The sequence below is a fragment of the Ixodes scapularis genome, unplaced genomic scaffold (assembly GCF_016920785.2).
Source record: "Ixodes scapularis isolate PalLabHiFi unplaced genomic scaffold, ASM1692078v2 PGA_scaffold7__128_contigs__length_106722199, whole genome shotgun sequence".
NCBI classification, from domain to species: Eukaryota; Metazoa; Arthropoda; class Arachnida; order Ixodida; family Ixodidae; genus Ixodes; species Ixodes scapularis.
This window is the reverse complement of record NW_024609882.1, coordinates 52,305,731-52,322,339: the sequence shown is the minus strand read 5'-3', so window position 1 is coordinate 52,322,339 and position 16,609 is coordinate 52,305,731. Positions and strand designations below refer to the sequence as shown.

At 41.7% G+C, this 16,609-nt stretch overlaps 1 protein-coding gene across 1 annotated transcript in view; it reads left to right on the top strand.

The window, feature by feature from the left end:
- Positions 1–16,609, top strand: part of LOC120846093 (zinc finger protein 699) — an 83,086-nt gene that overhangs the window by 41,216 nt on the left and 25,261 nt on the right. Inside the window, exons 17-18 of the mRNA XM_042286446.1 lie at positions 7,129–7,151; positions 13,211–13,471. Of these exons, the coding sequence (XP_042142380.1) occupies positions 7,129–7,151; positions 13,211–13,471 (284 nt within the window). The remainder of the gene's footprint in view (positions 1–7,128; positions 7,152–13,210; positions 13,472–16,609) is intronic.

Genomic DNA, 16,609 nt, shown 5'->3' with positions numbered 1-16,609 from the left:
GACTGGATTAGAAAGATAATAAAAAACTGGGTACTATTATGGCGCTACATTTCCCGATCTTAGAGTTTAAAAATTTTTAATGGGAACTTTAACTTTAACTTGAAGTTGCTTGAAAAAGCCCTTTTTTCGTTTTGTTCTTGATGAACTTTTAAAAATAAACCAGGGCCTAAATACGAATTCAGGTGCCATAATATTGAAGACCAAGACTTTTTTAATATACTTCTTGCAAGATCGTTTTTTTCCAGAGATTCTCATTGTGATAAATTTGAACAAAGTTTGTAGCCCATCAAAATGTCACAAATGCAGCTGTCAGCTGGCGCCATTATGAGTGTGTCGGCAATACTACCTCTTGAAATTGTGCAATGTGTTATTGCGCCCTGGACTGCTTGCGTTTTCAAGGTCGGTCGGCTTGCGGTTGGGAATTTGAGGGAAAAACTCCTAACAAAACAAGCTTTTTTTTTTGTTTGTTTGTTTGACGGGTAAGATATTATTTTGTCTGTAGCGCGGGTCTTTGTTGGTGTATTGGGGTCGCACAAATGCAAGTGAAAGGTTTCTTTTTTCTTTTTCATTCTTTGTTTGGTGACGAAGGTGATTTTGCTGTTAGTGAGGGTGCCGTGTGGGTCATAAGTAGGATTCTGTGTTTTTGGAGTTTATTTCTCGTGAAATTTGAAGGGTGTTTTTCAGAGTTTATTTTCCACTGGGGATTCCGGGTTTATTGGAGTTTATTTTTGTTAGATTTCAAATTCTTTGAAATTCTGAGTTTATTTTACTGCGTAAAATTTAAACAATTCTAAATAAGAATAAATAAGGTCCAGGTACCATGACCCGTTGTTTTGAAGGAACCTCGACGCGCTAAAAGGCAAACCCCTTTTTTCAGTAGTTATCATTTTCAAAGGAAACTGCAGTGGAATCTCCTCACGACCACTGACCTAACCACTGAAATTCAGAGTTTTCCGGATAAATCCGAATGACGGAAAAGTTTACCAGCAAGTGTTTTTCGGATTTTTTTTTTCCGAAAACATGGAACCCTAGTCATAAGACGTCAGTCGCCCGAGCGCATTGTTCGGAGGATGTTCCGTTCTTTGTTGGCGTTTTGGGTCACGAAAATGGGGGCGAAAAATTTCACGCTTCAAGCGGTCCTTGCGTGAGGGCTGAAGTTAGCAACTGCAGGCAGACAAAAGCTATTGAAGCATCAAAGGTCGATACTGTCTTACCCCTTCTTTCTGTTCGCAGTAGGACAGGTGATTAGATCTAGTGATTTTAAATTTTCTGCAGAGAGGCATTTCAAAATGTTAGCATATTTTAAATGCGGAAGAAACTTACATTAGTTTGTTGATTTTGTTTTAATTTCGGCATTCTCTTTGCATATCAAGTTTTGGAGGCTGATTTCTACCGTAATAAAACAAACATTGCGAAAATTTATTCAATGAAGCTAAAAATTTGAAAAAAGCCTTTTGGTAGTAGGCGTCACACGTTGCTACAAAATAAGTTGGTGGCCTAGTTGGTTGAGCATCTTAAAAAAATATTAGCACGAAAAAGAAAGGACAAGAGAGGACAGGACAGGACAAGTGCTTGTCCTGTTCTGTCCTCTTGTCCTTTGTCTTTTGCGCTAATATTTTTTTATGATGTCACACATTGCTATTTGGAAGTTCTGAAAGTCTCGTGCTGAAGATTCTTTGTTCGACCCCAATAAACACGCTTTTGATTCGGTAATTTATGAAATAGAGGCGAATATTTTAGACAGTAACTCGCGCACCTTTTATTGTGGTTTTCATTGATTGCTCTGTCCTGGCTGCGATGAGCCCTTGGTCGGCTGTCGCTGATGGGCGGCGGAGAAAAGCTCACCAATGAAGTGCTCACCGCAAAACCGACAAATGCGGAGAAAAGCTCATTTACAAAGTATTTTATTCAATATTTAAAATTTAATATTCTCGGCATTTTTTGCACTCCGGTGTTTATATTTAAAACTCACGTCCGCACTCTCCCTACCGGTGATGCTGCGTTTTTTGCGTGTTCGTATATTTGCAAAACCAAGTGTTCTCGGTCAGCCCCAGATAAATAGCTTACTTTCTAAGAAAAATGGGGAAGAGGCAGACGAATCCAGTTTTGCAGAATGCAAACAATAAAAAAAGTGGGGGAATTTTTTTTTCTCTGTTAGCTTTTACATGGAGACAGGACATTGCCTAAAAGTTGAGTCCTGCAAACAGCAACAATGTGAACTCCGTCTCTGTGTCCGACGGCTACAGACCTCCCAAAAAGTATCAAGTCCGTCTTAAGCCACGTCACCGAAAGAGGTCATTGGTTACTACAAAGCAAAACAAAAACTGAACATAATATCTTTATCCTTTGGATGCAAAGAAAAAACATATTTGCGAAAATGAGGAACAATCTGGCCAGGAACCATATTGTTTGATAAAAAGGCATTCTATGAAACGGCTTCAGTGTAATTGGGTTCAATTAAATGGTGTTCAATTAAATTGCTTTGATAGAAGGGAGTTTGGTAAAATATTGAGAGCTGCGAAGAAATAATGTTAGACCGGTTCGCAGAGGTGAGCTTTTCTACGCGTCTGTCAAAAGTCTGGTGAGCTCTTCTCCGCATCCGCCGGTTTTTCGGTGAGCTTTTCTCCGCCGGAGAGCAGCACACTACCAAGAAGTTCACTGGAGAGAAGCTCGCCAAAAAAAGTTCACCGCAAAACAAACAGATGCGGAGATAAACCCACCGAAGAATCATACAATCTACCTTTTAAATTTAGTATTTGCGACTCTACTCTGGAGGTCCTGTGGGGAATACTAATGGAGATATATACAAAATTTGTATATTACAGACACCAATAGGGATGAAGAAGCAGAATTCAACAGTTCTGCAGGATGGGAACAATTAACAAAGCGATAGACACGTCTTTTTGATATGAAGGCATTGCCCAATGTTGAGTTCTATGAACAGTAACGAAGCGACCTCGTCACTGCACGCGACAATCACAGACAGTCCCCAAATTGTGTCAGGATCGTATAGTCTTTGGCAACATCAACACCAGAGGTCGCAGGTTTCTACAAAACAACAACATAAAAAAATACGGAAAAAAATATTGCTATTCTCCAGATTCTAAAAGAATGCCATTTCCGCAAACGAGAATCATAGGTAAGTTTCCACCGCATTCATCAAGAGGCTGGTGAGCTTTTCTCCGCATCGGTCGGTTTTGCGGTGAGAGTTTCTTCTATTAGCTTTTTTTCCGAGATTCGTGACTATGGCATCAACCTGCACCTTTTTTTTTTGTTTTTTTATATTGGAACCACAAAAGATCACACGTGCCTGAAATACGATGCCGGTTTTCAGTCATCATATTTTCACAAAGCGAGGCACCTGGAACCGGACATTTTATTTAACGCCGTCTCATTGATTGCGTCATAGGTTTCTGCCAATAAAATTTGAAAATTTATATTTTCTTTGCAATTATTAAATCTTGCAAACTATGAAGTCATTTCTCATTGTCCTCTCGTACGACAAACGCTTAGTTGGCGCGATGGAGGACACGCCTGGGGTTGTACCCAAGCAAATGGATTCGGGGTTTCCACCACCTCCCGCCTCCACCAGGCAACCCCGAATTTTTTTTTGTTTTTTTTATTTAGCAATTTTTTATTTTTTTTTTGCTAATAGGTTTTTTTGTGTAAAAATACCAGCGAATTGTTGCAATTGGACATTTCGGTATGGGACGACCACTTTTTCAATGAAACGGCGTTCGATGGAATGTCCTGGAACCCTATGCATTTCCTGTTTTTTCTTTACTTCCGGGTTATTTTCTCGATTATTGCTTTGGTCGACGACAACTCAGGCGCAACTTTGTTACCCCCCCCCCCCCCCCCTTTTTTTTTCTCCCTAAAGAAAAACCGACAAAACACAAAGAAGTTCGAGACTATTCGGAGTGCCATACAACGACGCGTACCCCAGCCACTAGCCTGTGGACCCCCTCTAATTCTCTTTGAGAATAGCGCTATCCCCAGGGGGAAGGGGGAGTCGGCCAGAAACCGAAACTAAGCTCATTTTTGCTGGAATTTCGACTGTATCCGTATATGCATCAATCTCATGTTTTTAAACTGGAATCGGTCATATTATGCGAGAAAAAACACTGCAGAGGTGGGGCCGCGGTACATGGCCTCAAAGCTTTACTTATACGCAAACATTCCACTTTATCTCAGTTTCTCTTGACATAGAATTGGCTAATTTAGAAAAACAAAACAAAAACCTCTTTACCTATGACCTTGTAAAAACAATACTCACATGACCCAAAAAAGCACCCAGCACCCCTTGACGCTGTTACTTGGTGCAACAGCATTTACTTATTTGAGTGATTTGCGGTGGCGGCGTCTCATCCGGGCGAACAAAACAAAACAACAACAAATGCTGTGCTTGGAAAAATATGCTGGGGCCTTAGTGGCAATTCAGTTTTACAAAGTGATTAATCGGAACACGTAAGTATAAAGGGGGGACACTACTCAGAAAAGTCAACTTCTCTACCGCTTGCTTGATTTCAATCAAATTTAGGGTGGTAGTTTATATGAGTGGCAGGCCCATTCCTGCCAAATTTCATTGTCCCATGCCAATTCTGAAATTTGTTACGAATGTTACAATATGGAAGTCAGTGTGTTCGCTTAGGAAAACTATTGTTTTAAAATTAAATAAGAATTCATGATTTTTATGTGTAATATAGTCATAGGAATACCAATAGCACATACCCAGCTAGTTATTTTGCTATATTGCATTGTTTTTCATAAGTATAACTCCATAACAAAAAATTAACTTTTTTTTTTTGTCTGAGTTTTTTTACAATTGTAGTTTTTTTTAGCTTAGAAGGATGTTAAAGTAGAAAGACTAACCAGCCAGGCATGTTCCTCACAAAATTCTATCCCAGAAAACCATGTAAGAATAATTTTCTACTATGTAATAGGAAAACGATTGTTTTCCTAAAGGAAAACTTATGCCGAAAAGTGGAACGGAGAAAAATGCATTCGAAGTGCTCCAACCTCTGCCTTTTAGCATCGGTGGACCGAAAATAATTTATTAAAAGTTAACCATGCAGTGAAAAATGATAAAACTTTCTGGGAATACTCTAGATATTGGTGGATGTAAATATGGCATTTTTTCAAAATCAACTTTTTTTGCAGAAATCTTTTTCTGGGTAATGTCTCCCCTTAAGCATAGCTTTGTGACATTATAACTATGGTTTGATCAGTATGTATACAAGACGCAGCACTCTCTAAACTTGTGGTTATTGATTTTTTGGCATTTTGGCTGTGCAACATTACAGGTCTGATTCTGTGCCATTTAGAAATCGCAGACTGATCTAAAAATCGGTGTGATCGTTGAAACCCGGTGCTCTGGAAAAATGCTTGGACTTTAATGGCTGCTGATAGTATAGCAAACTGGTTCATATCAATTCTTTTTTAGCACAAGGAGATCGGACACTTTTTTGAGTGAGTAGTTTTATTTTTCAAAGCACTGCTTCGCGGAGATGGAAAGTAGATTCGAGGGGCCGCGCTTTAGGACGCAATGCCATTTTGACTTGTGGTAGATTATTTTACAACATTATAACACGACACATGGCATATTTTGTTTTGTAATGACGATATGGCATATTTAGTTTTTGTAATGATGATATCAACAGTCTACACATGATATTTGTAAATCGTATCGTACAAACAATCTCAGAACATGAAATAGCCGAAGAACCAAGCCAAATGAATCCAAAATATCAGGCAACGAAATGAGGCCTTCTCTAACTACATATTTTGCTTCCTAATCCGGTAAGAATGGGACAAAGGGCCCCTTTTGCAATGGCCTCGGAAGCCCACAACCCTCCCCGCTAACCTCTTGTTGAACTACAGAGCAAAAAACAAAGCCATTCTCGTAGCTCGCAGGGTGGGTGGATGGGATGGTTCAAGCCGTCCGCTGATAAATGGAACAAAAAGACAAGCTTTTTTTTTATTTTTATTTGGAAGTACCACTATATCGCATAAGCAGATGAATGGAAAGGCTTCCTCCCCAGTGCCATCTGGATTCTGGAAAAGGTCCTGTTGGAGATGAAATTCTACTGCGATATCCTCTTAAGCCAGAGTAAAACAACTACTCTTCGGCCACTTGACCTTATAGAAAAATTGGCCACCATTTCCTGAAATAACTGATGCACCACTTTTATCTTTGGGTCAATGCATATTAGTTAGAAAAACACTGTATAGGGGATTGGAAGGACATCATGAAAGATTGGGTTTAATGTACTTGTACTTTACTTTGAGAGGACTTTGTATTTGGAGTACTTTACTTCAAGTACATTGCACCTGGAATACTTACTATACTGCTTGAAGTATGTAACCTCTTACTTAATTTGTGCTTCAAGTACTTTTTAGGTGCACTTTACTCAATGCTGGTTGATTGGCAGCAAGGTTCTGCGGTGGGTCCTGTGTGCGTTTTGCGTACGCCTTGGCATTGCGACCTCACTATGTTGCGTGAGGTCGTATCGCACGACGTCACAATTTTCCCGACAAATTTAGCGGATAAATTTGCCCTCTAAATTTAGCGGGGAAATGTCTCGCTGTATTTGACGGCGACATTGCTTCGCTAAATTTAGTGGGCGAGTAGCCTCGAGAGTATCTCGTCGTGATGAACCGGTGCTCCCATGTGACATTTCAGTGTTCTGCAACTAAATTTTTAACTCCGGCATCAAGGTTTGCAGTCCCCTAGTGTTCAACATCTGGTAAGCGTGAATAAGCAGATTATATATTGCCTGGGGATAAACCCTTCCCTGTTTGCTTTTTTAGGGGTGGTGCCACTTGGTTGAGGAGAACAAAAGAGTGTGGGCGTTGTGACGAGCTTTATGCAAGACCCAGTGCGTCTAAACATTAACTTTTTCCTGTTCTATGCTTTTTCAGAGTAAGGTGTTTATGTTAAACGCTAGTTAGCCAAACCAGGAAAAAGAACAACGCAGAGAAACATTGGCTTCGCTCTATCTCTTGTGCACTTAAATGCAATGCCCCCTAAGGTCTGCTATACAAGAAAACAGTTTTTTCCTACAATTTAAAGGTCAGGGTACTGCCCTTTTGTTTTTGTTGATTGTTTTGTTTTTTTGTATTTTTCAGACGAGCTGAGTGAAGAAGAAAAGGTGAGAACTACTTTTTCTTCAGCATATGGTTATGTTTTGCATGCCGGTTGTATCAGCAGTAGTAGGTGTATGTGAAATAGCATAAGTGAAATGCCACTTTAGAAGGCAACTGCAGTCAATATTTTTGAATTTGGGATTATGACTGTTCTCAGCTAAAGCAGTGTCTTTGAAATACAAGGTATAATACTTTTTTTTCGATGTTGTGTTAGTTTTTTAAATATCATGGCTCAAAATTTGGTTCTGGGTTTCTACGGCAGAACCGTAACTGTCTACTAGAGGGACGGCAACACTGATCTTCAGCCGTACAGCCGCGATGTGATGTCACAGAGTGCTGCGCCAGTGTTCCTTGGCTAAAAGCTAACCCGCTCACTGTCCGCTAAAGAGCAGCTGGTCGCATCTTTAAAATTAGCTTTAGCGGAGCATGCGGCTTCATTTCGACATAATATTTCTACTGTGATCATGTCTCGTGCTGCTAAAGTGGTACCAGTCATTTATTTTGGTTTCGTTTTCGACTGGAGTGGCCCTGTAAGAAACTTAGAGGGACCTCAGGAAAAAAAGTTTACATAAGTGAAAGTTCACTCAACTGAAAGCATTGGACACAATGGTGTTTTGCTGGAAAATTTGACAAAAGTTTGTTCTTCTGAATAATTTGTTCAAGTGGTACCTCACTGTATTTCACAAAGTTTCTTCCAAAAGCCTCGAAATGCTTCGAATATTAAATTGCCATTTTTCGGAGCCAGTGGTTTCGACCACTTGTGTTTTTGGGGAAGCCTTTTGAATCGACGGAAGTGATGGGGAGTATGTAGTGATTTCATTGACAAAACGGTAAATGAAGGTAACTAAAAGCATGTAAACCAACTTTGCATCTTATAAATAGAGAATAATCATCCCTAGTCACTTGGTGCACATGGTTTCGTCTGTTTACATTTGTGGGGCAGCCAACGTCAATAAAAAAAGTTTTAGTGATCGGCTCGATTGGAGGCCTAAGAACTCGGGGACCCCAAGGAGGCGTTCAGGAAGCCTCCATTTGAGAACCACTGTTTGAGGCATTAGGGAGGTCCGACCTCTGGATAGTCGTCGAAAACCCTCGAATTCCAATTATTTCACAGCCCGATGTGGTGTTTTAATACGGTCAGTTGAGCGTATTAAAATTGCTCTCTTTTGTTTGTCCTGTCCGTGCCCCAGACTGGATCATTATGGATTTTTCTCTTTGTTTCAAATTAATTTGCAATTAAATTCGGACTAAATGCAATCTTTCCTGAAATGCCATGGCTACTGGATCTTCGAGAAAGTCTTGGAGGCCTTCACCTGTTGTTTGAGAATCCTGTAGCATCTGTAAATGGACCGACAACTGCAAAAAATAATTTGCTTAAGTTGCAGCAAATTTCTCGTCTGCTTGGTTCCGGCCCTTGATGATTCGAACGAAAAATTTAATTCTTACACAGCAGTCCCGTCCTTGATGTGTACCGGTTGTTTGATATTAATTTGTACAGAAAGGTACAGCAATCTGGTTTGCGTAGCTGAGTTATACCACCTGGGGGACAGAATATAGGGAGCTTATCATCACAATAAGCTGGATAATTAATTAAAATTAGTTGCTTAGCTCCTTAACTGGCGAAAATAAACATAGTTACAATTAGAAACTTGCCCATACTCATGGGTATGGAGTGCTGACTTCGTTGGAAGTATGTCCTCCTAAGACGTTTCGTCCCTATCATACGTGATGATATTTCGAGGCCAGTCTGGCATGCAGTCTGTACTTTATGAAAAAAGATTCGGACGGTACAAAAAGTTTGCAAGGTCCTGTCATAATTTCATGAAAAAGCATTCAAGCTCGTCTAAGACGAAACGTTTATACTATACTGACCGATGTAAGATCAACCTTTTATGTACAATTAGATCTGTATGTGCCTGTCTCTCTCAGTCCCACCCTTTGTCGGTCTGTTTGTCTGTGTGTGCACGCATATATGTTCTTTTATTGTTTCTTTTGCATTCTGATATGCGTGCAGAAGATGCCATGTTCTTAATTAACGAAAGAAGTAAAAGATAGAAACAAAGCTCCTTTTTCTGATTAGCACGGAAGAGCACCCCATTTTGCTCATGTTCAAGTGCTACATATTTTTATTTACCATGTGCTTCCTTTCACAGCGGAGCTGTTAAGGGCTCGCTTCCCCAGTTTCGTCTTTGTCACCAAATAAATGTCGACACAATACTGGACATCTATCGCCATCTGTGAGCAACAGTGGCAACCAGACAAGCGGCTTGGCGGTTGTCTGGTTGCCACCATTGCTCATAGAGTGTGGCAAACTTTCCAGCCTTTCCACTATGGTTTTCACCAGAGTGGAAAGGCTGAATCTCTCCAGGTGTCGTCCTCAAGTTCATCATAAAAGTCGTCCTTGAGGCCATCCTAGACGTCGCCCTTGACGTCGTCCGAGAGGTTGGCCTCGAGCTCATCCTAAAAGTCATCCTTAAAGTTGTCCTAGACGTCATCCTCAAGGTCGTCATAGAAGTCCTTGACGTTGTCCTAGACATCGTCCTCGAGGTCATTTTAAAAGTCATCCTTAAAGTTGTCCTAGACGTCATCCTCAAGGTCGTCATAGAAGTCCTTGACGTTGTCCTAGACATCGTCCTCGAGGTCATCCTAAAAGACATCCTTAAAGTTTTCCTAGACGTCATCCTTGAGGTCATTCTAGAAGTCCTTGAGGTTGTCCTAGACGTCGTCCTCGAGGTCGTCCTAGAAGTCGTTGTTAAGGTCATCCTAGATGTCGTCCCTGGCGTTGTCCTAGGCATCGTCCTCGAAGTCGTCCCTGAGGTCGTCCTGGACATCGTCCTTAAAGTCGTCCTAGATGTCGTCCTTGAGGTCGTCCTAGACATCCTCTTCCTTGAGGTCGTCCAAGAAATCATCCTTGATGTCGTCCTAGACGTTGTCTTTGATGTCGTCCTTGAGGTCGTCCTAGAAGTCATCCTTGAGGTCGTCCTAGACGTCGTCCTCTAGGCGTCGTCCTTGAGGTCGTCCAGGAAGCCGTCCTTGAGGTTTTCCCACCGTAGTACAGCTTCACTGGTCTTCCTTCTTCACCAGAGTGGAAAGGCTGAAAGCTTTTTAATTAAAAACAATAAATTGATATGGGTGGCATCAAATTACAGACAAACAATTATAAAAACATATTTATTGTGTTAGTTTTGTGGGAAAAGAGTTTTGGGAAATAGGTGTTCTCGTGGAAAATGATCATAGTGATATTGGTGTGGCTTAAATTCCGATTTAAATCTTCCTTTTTTATTCTTAACCCTGAGCTCAATGAGTTTCGGGTAGATTAATTTGAGGATATCAATGTACAGTCGATTTTAAGAAAAAGTGCAGTGGTTGCACCTGCTAGAAGCAGGGAAGGTTTCGTCGGAAGCCAGCATGCAATGTGATTGATAGAAGATGTAAAATTTATTTCCTGGGATATATAAGAAGCTTTTTATATACCATGGGATATATAAGAAGCTAGATGACCTTAGATCTGCCCCAGCCCTTGTGTGACGTCACCCTCAACGAATCGGCTCAAAAAAGCCGAAGTTCCGTCTGTGCGCGCTTCCGCCATCACAGCTTCGCACACGAAAGGCACTGCAGGCAGCTGAATGCCTGTCACTGTCGAACACCAGCTCCTCCGCTAGTGGCACTACATCCGTTTTTCAAAGCGCCCCCTATAGTTCCCGCACAGAGTGTATACCCCCAGAATGAAGTAAAGCATAGCTTGGCATGGAATGTGCTTAATAACTCTATCGTCGAGAAATGGTGTTGATGTCTACATATTTTTCTGGTGGAATGCATATTGGAATACCTGTTTCCAATTACTATGAAAGTAAAGTTAACAAAATATGCGGTTAGCTAAAAAAAAAGTAATAACTAGGGTACACCACCGAACGGCAAGGCAGCAGGGGAGGGCACGCGACAGCCAATCACGAGAGACGGTTTCCCGGCCGACTGATTTCACGAAGGCGCACATATTCGAAAATTCAGTCCGCCTGGTAGCCGTCATCCGTGATTGGCTGTCACGTGCCCTTCCCTGCTGCCTTCCCGTCCGGTGGCGCCAACGGTGTTCTGCACCACGGCGCAAAAAGGGGTGCACGGCATGATCTTTGATTGGATTTTCTATAGGGAAATCGGCCGCCCTTGAATGTGATTCCAGGTTTTTTTAGGATGCTTAGACCCCATAGATTAAGTCATAACAATAAATTGATGACCTCAGAATCCACTTGAGGGCCGCTTTAACAGAATGGATGGCTGGGCGAGTTGGTGCATACTTACTGTAATATCCTTAAAACTAGCCTTCCTAAAATCGAGAAAAAATTTGGTGAAAATAAGGAGAGGGTTAACGTTCGATAGGCGATCGAGAAAAGTTGAAAAAATTGTATTTTTAGATAAGTGTCCCTGCCAAACATGTTATCGTTGCGAGGAGCCATGAAGCAAAGATGGCTCTACTTCAAAGTCAGCAATGTTTGTTTATATCTCGCCATAGCTACGAGACGCATTTATGTCAAGGTCATCATTGATCCCAACACTACGATCATTAGGAGCAGGCTATCTTTCGCTGTTCAAAAGAAACCAGGAAATCAAGCCAAAATAGTTTGTGGGTTACCTTTCGGGGGTGGGGCATTTCTCAGGATTTTACGGTATGTTGAAACAGCGCCGGTGGACATGAACAAAGCGAGAGACTGGATGAAAGAGACATGTTTTCGATGGCGGGGACAAAATTTCAGATCTGGGGACGACGCCTGGGCAGCATACTACTGAAAGCACCGTATCATTCGTTGCGGAGGCACATCGCCAGCCTGAGTAGAGGGTCGTGCATGTTTTTCGTGGCTCCTCGAAAAATGAAACCAGTTAGTTGTTGGTCATCATCCATTTCGCCCTGTCTTTCACCTCGTCCGTGTCGAGTTGCACGTCTTAAATACGAACAGGGTCATTTATCGGTGTTTTTCAGTTCAACCAGAAAGTACCCGGCCTACGACATCTCATTGCTGTTTGCCAACTTCACGAAGGTAGTACTTCTGCAGCAGCAAGCTTTTTCGCGTGTCGCCTCAGTGTCTTTGCACAGGGATTTGGGTCGCACGCATTTTTCCCTGGAGGTTGAGGGATCCCATGTCCCTTTTCTTTCGATGCAAGCTCAACACCGGAAATGAACACCCAAAAAACACCAGATCACTAAAGAAAAAAAAAAAAAGAAAAAAAAAAAAGGACCCGGAAAAGAAAAAAAGAACCCGGAAAAAAAAAATAAAAAAAAAAAGAACCCGGAAAAAAAACATGCGATTCGAAGAGAGTAAATATTAAAAATGTACTAATAATAAGGAAATAAAAATTAGATAAAAACCCTAGTAATGAGATTTAAAATTGTAACAAGAACTGTAATTCAGTCGTTTCTCAATAGTACGCCCGTGCGTGCTTTGTTGTTATCGTTTTCGTTATGTTTTCACAGATTTTTAGAGTGCAGCTCTTAGGCACCTGTTTCTGGCTAGAGCTTCGGCGCCATCACCATCGGCGTAACCGCGTGTTGCATTATGGGACGTTTTCCCAAATGACGTCACACGTGATGTCACAAGTGACGTCACTCGTAGCCGCGCGTTGCATTTGGGATGTTTCCCATAATGACGTAACACGTGACGTCACATGTGATGTCCTAGGGTCGCAAGTGACGTCACGAAGGACACTCTTGAAGGTCATGACCTTCACTCGTGAGGCCTTCACGAGGGACGTCACTAGGGTCACGAGTGACATCACGAAAGAGGGAGGAGGAGGAGAGGGTACGGAGGAGGAGGGACATACCCTTCCCTCCTCCTTAAGAACTGTGCTCTAATTTGGCATCACAAGGAATTTCAAACGTCTTTCTTTTTTTTTTTTTTTTTAATTGTATTTATGCCATCTTCTGCGTAACACCCGGAAATAGGTCCTGAAGGTACATAAATGATTGAATGAAATACATTTCTGCTGTGCGGAATCATACTCGTAAGGGCCCTGAGTGGTCCCTCGTTTCAATTCGGTGTTGGAGTCCTCAATGGGAGCGTCTGGGGCCACGCAGAAATCGCTGGTGGCGGTGAAGCGGCGGTGCCAGCAGTGCGACTACGAGACCTACAACCGGCGCAGCATGCAAGGCCACATGCGGCGCAACCACGGGAGCCTGCTGCAGTGCCGCCAGTGCGAGCAGAAGTTCTCGCTGCCGGCGGAGCTTACGCGCCACATGCGGCTGCGCCACTCGGCCCAGGGGCGCCAGGACTGCCCGCACTGCACGCGCAGCTTCGTCTGCCCCAAGGCGCACGCGCTGCACGTCACCATGCACCAGGTGGGGTGGCATGGTCTCCAACATTTTATTTGTCATTTGTGATCTAACTTGTATCACATTTTTGCACGTACAGTAGGCCCGCTGTAATTCAAACTCTGATATTTTCTACTACAGTACCGGTTAATTCAAACAAATTTTAAAATTTTGGTTGCACTGCTGTGTTCTCAACATAGTCATCAGTGTTTGGAAGCACTTTAAGTACTTTGTACTTAAAGTACTACTTCAAGTAAATGAAGAAAACTTCTTTTTTACTTGAAGTATGTTCTCTGAATATGAACTTGTACATAACTTGAAGTGTCTTCTCCGAATACATACTTTTACTTCACCTAAAGTATTTTTTTCCGGTACATCCGAGTAAAGTACATCTCCCAACTTTAAAGTACATTCCCAGAATTTGGGCTTGTTAAATTTTGTATAATGAAATTATGCTTTGTAAACCTCTAACAAAAATTTCGTCATATGAAAACAGGCTATTGTCTTTCGAGACGCCATCTGGTCATTTTTCTGAGGGAGATAATGGTGGTTATAAGACTGATACAAATAAGTGCCTTATAAGTTCATTGCTTAAAATAGTTTATTAGCGAGAGTAAAACAACTCCTCTGCGATCACTTGACCTTACCCAATATTTGCCGCCATTTGCAAAAAGGATGAAGCCCCAATTTCTCCTTGGTCATTGCATACTAGTTTTTAAAAAGACACTGTATAAGGGAATGAAAGGGCATCATGAAAGATTGTGTTAGAAAGTACTTGTACTTTACTTTGAAAGTACATTTTTTTACTGTACTTTACTTCTAGTATGTTGCAGCCGGTGTACTTACTACTTTCCTTGAAGCTCATAACCTTGCATTTGCTTTTACTTTTCTTCAAGTACTCTTTAGATGTACTTTACCAAACACTGGTATTCATAAGCTGCTTAATTCGAACAATGTTTTCATGTAATTCATACTTTTTGTTCTCGCAGCCCCGTTGAGTGCGCTTCTTTCTGAGCACCGGCGCACTGCAGAGAGGCAACACCCGCGAACATCACATTCGCGGGTGTTGCTCCTCCACAGTGCACCGGTGCTCGGTGAGAAGCAAACTCACCGGGGCTCAAATGGGCACACGTGAGCTATGAAAACACACTCCATGCAAAAATTTCCCCGGCAACTTGCGCAGACGCCGTGACGTGGCGGCATGGCATAGGTCCACGTCACAGCCTCTGCGCAAGATGCTACAAAGATTGCCGTGCGGTGCTCATCTTCATCACTCAGTGTCCCCCGCTTAATAGTCCACTATAGACTACTTCTTGGCAAAGAACAAACTTAATTTAGTTTTGAGTTGTCACGTGCTGTCTAAGCGGTCCACGATAAAAAACATTTTTGAGGGATAAATAAACTTACGTCGTATATTTCGCAAATGTTCCACGTGTGGCAAACCTGCTTGGGTGGTTTCATTTGAAATTGAACACGCTTGTCAAGGTGGGTCTTTCGATTTTTTTTTATTTTTTTAAATTTATGTAATTGCTCTAATTTTGTAAAGAACAAAACCACTTTCCAAAATTTTTTAAAAAACTTCTTCGCTTCGCACAAAAAAAGTAAGTGGAGCAGGGTGAAAATCTGTTTTTACTCCATGAGCTTTCTACCCAGTTCAGAACGCTGGTATGAATACGGAAAGCATACAACACTCACAGTAATCTTTTTGTGCTTGTATACCATGCCGACCACCGTATTAACTGGAATATAGGTCAAACCGGAATATAGGTCGACTCCCTAATTTACAAGTTGCAAAAAGTGAAAAAAAGATTTTATGGCAAGAAACTGCAACCTTGCCTTGATAACAAAATTGGCCAAGTATACGGAAGGACGAGAAAACATGGCACATTTATTTAATTGCTTTGCATGCATTGAAACAGAAAGTGCTCGAGCGTTACTACTCATTCTTCAGAACCATCGTCTGACAACGAGTTCACTAACGCAATTCAAAGGGACGATGCCGTCCCTTTGATTTGCGCCCTCGAGATCTCGGAGGCACCAGCGACCTTGACGACTTTCGTATGGATGCACTCCGACGTCACAGGTAGTGACCTGGCACGCAGATCCCAAATAAAATTTGCCACCTTTGTTTCCAATTCAGGGTACACCACAGTCCTTCCAGGAAATGAAGTTTCCTTCGCCTTGCTGTCTCTGTCCTCGCCAGTAGTGTATACAATTTCCCGGTACACCGAACTTTCGCTGCACTGCAAGATTTTCGTGGATCTCTGCATAGACGATTGCCTTCTTCTTGAAGGCTACCGTGTATTGTCTTCTACTTTTGCTCATTATCCCTTCGGGAGCGGCAACGGTAGGTGTAAAAAAAACAAGGAGCACAAGTGAAAGTGAATCGTGACCATCGTGACAAGTGGACGAGCGCTAGAGGATTGCAAAGAAAAACAAGACTCGCAACACTGGGTGGCTTCAAGCACCCAGTGTTGCGAGATTATTTTTGTTTTTCCTCTAATGACCATTATATAAAATGAGGGTCGACTTTTCCAGATTCATTTTCAAAAATGAATTCGATCTATATTCCGGTTTATGCGGTATTTTTAGTTCAAAGAAAAATCCTTTAGCATTCTTTTTTACTGAGGTAAAAAAGGCCAAACATCGTCTCTTTGACAATCTGGCGGCATATTCAGAGCCTTGTATCGCATGAGTTATTATATTTGTTGCTTAGCAAAAACTATGCGGGTGTAGTCCTAAATATGCGTTATCGATGGGCATAAAGTAAGGTTATTTTATTTTTGCGGAATATTTTATAAAAAATGGTGATACCGTCAAAAATTAGGTTTACCAATATTTTGAATCCACTGTACAGTAAACTTTCATTAATTTAACCTCAACGGGACCTTGAAATTTGGTCGAAATATCTGAATGATAGAATTAAAAAAAAGGACAGAAAAACGGTTAAAATTAAACCAAAGTACTCACGGGTGGTCTGCTGCCGTCTGCGCTTAAAACGGGTGTCAAAAAGCATGCTTGGGAGAGCAATGTAGCTAAACGTCACGTCCCCGCAAAATCACGCACAAAAAGAAATACAAAAAAAAGACATGAATACAGAAAGCTTTAAGGCCCGTTCACACTCTTGCAACCGAGAGAGACCAGACCTGTTTTTAAGCCTCATGC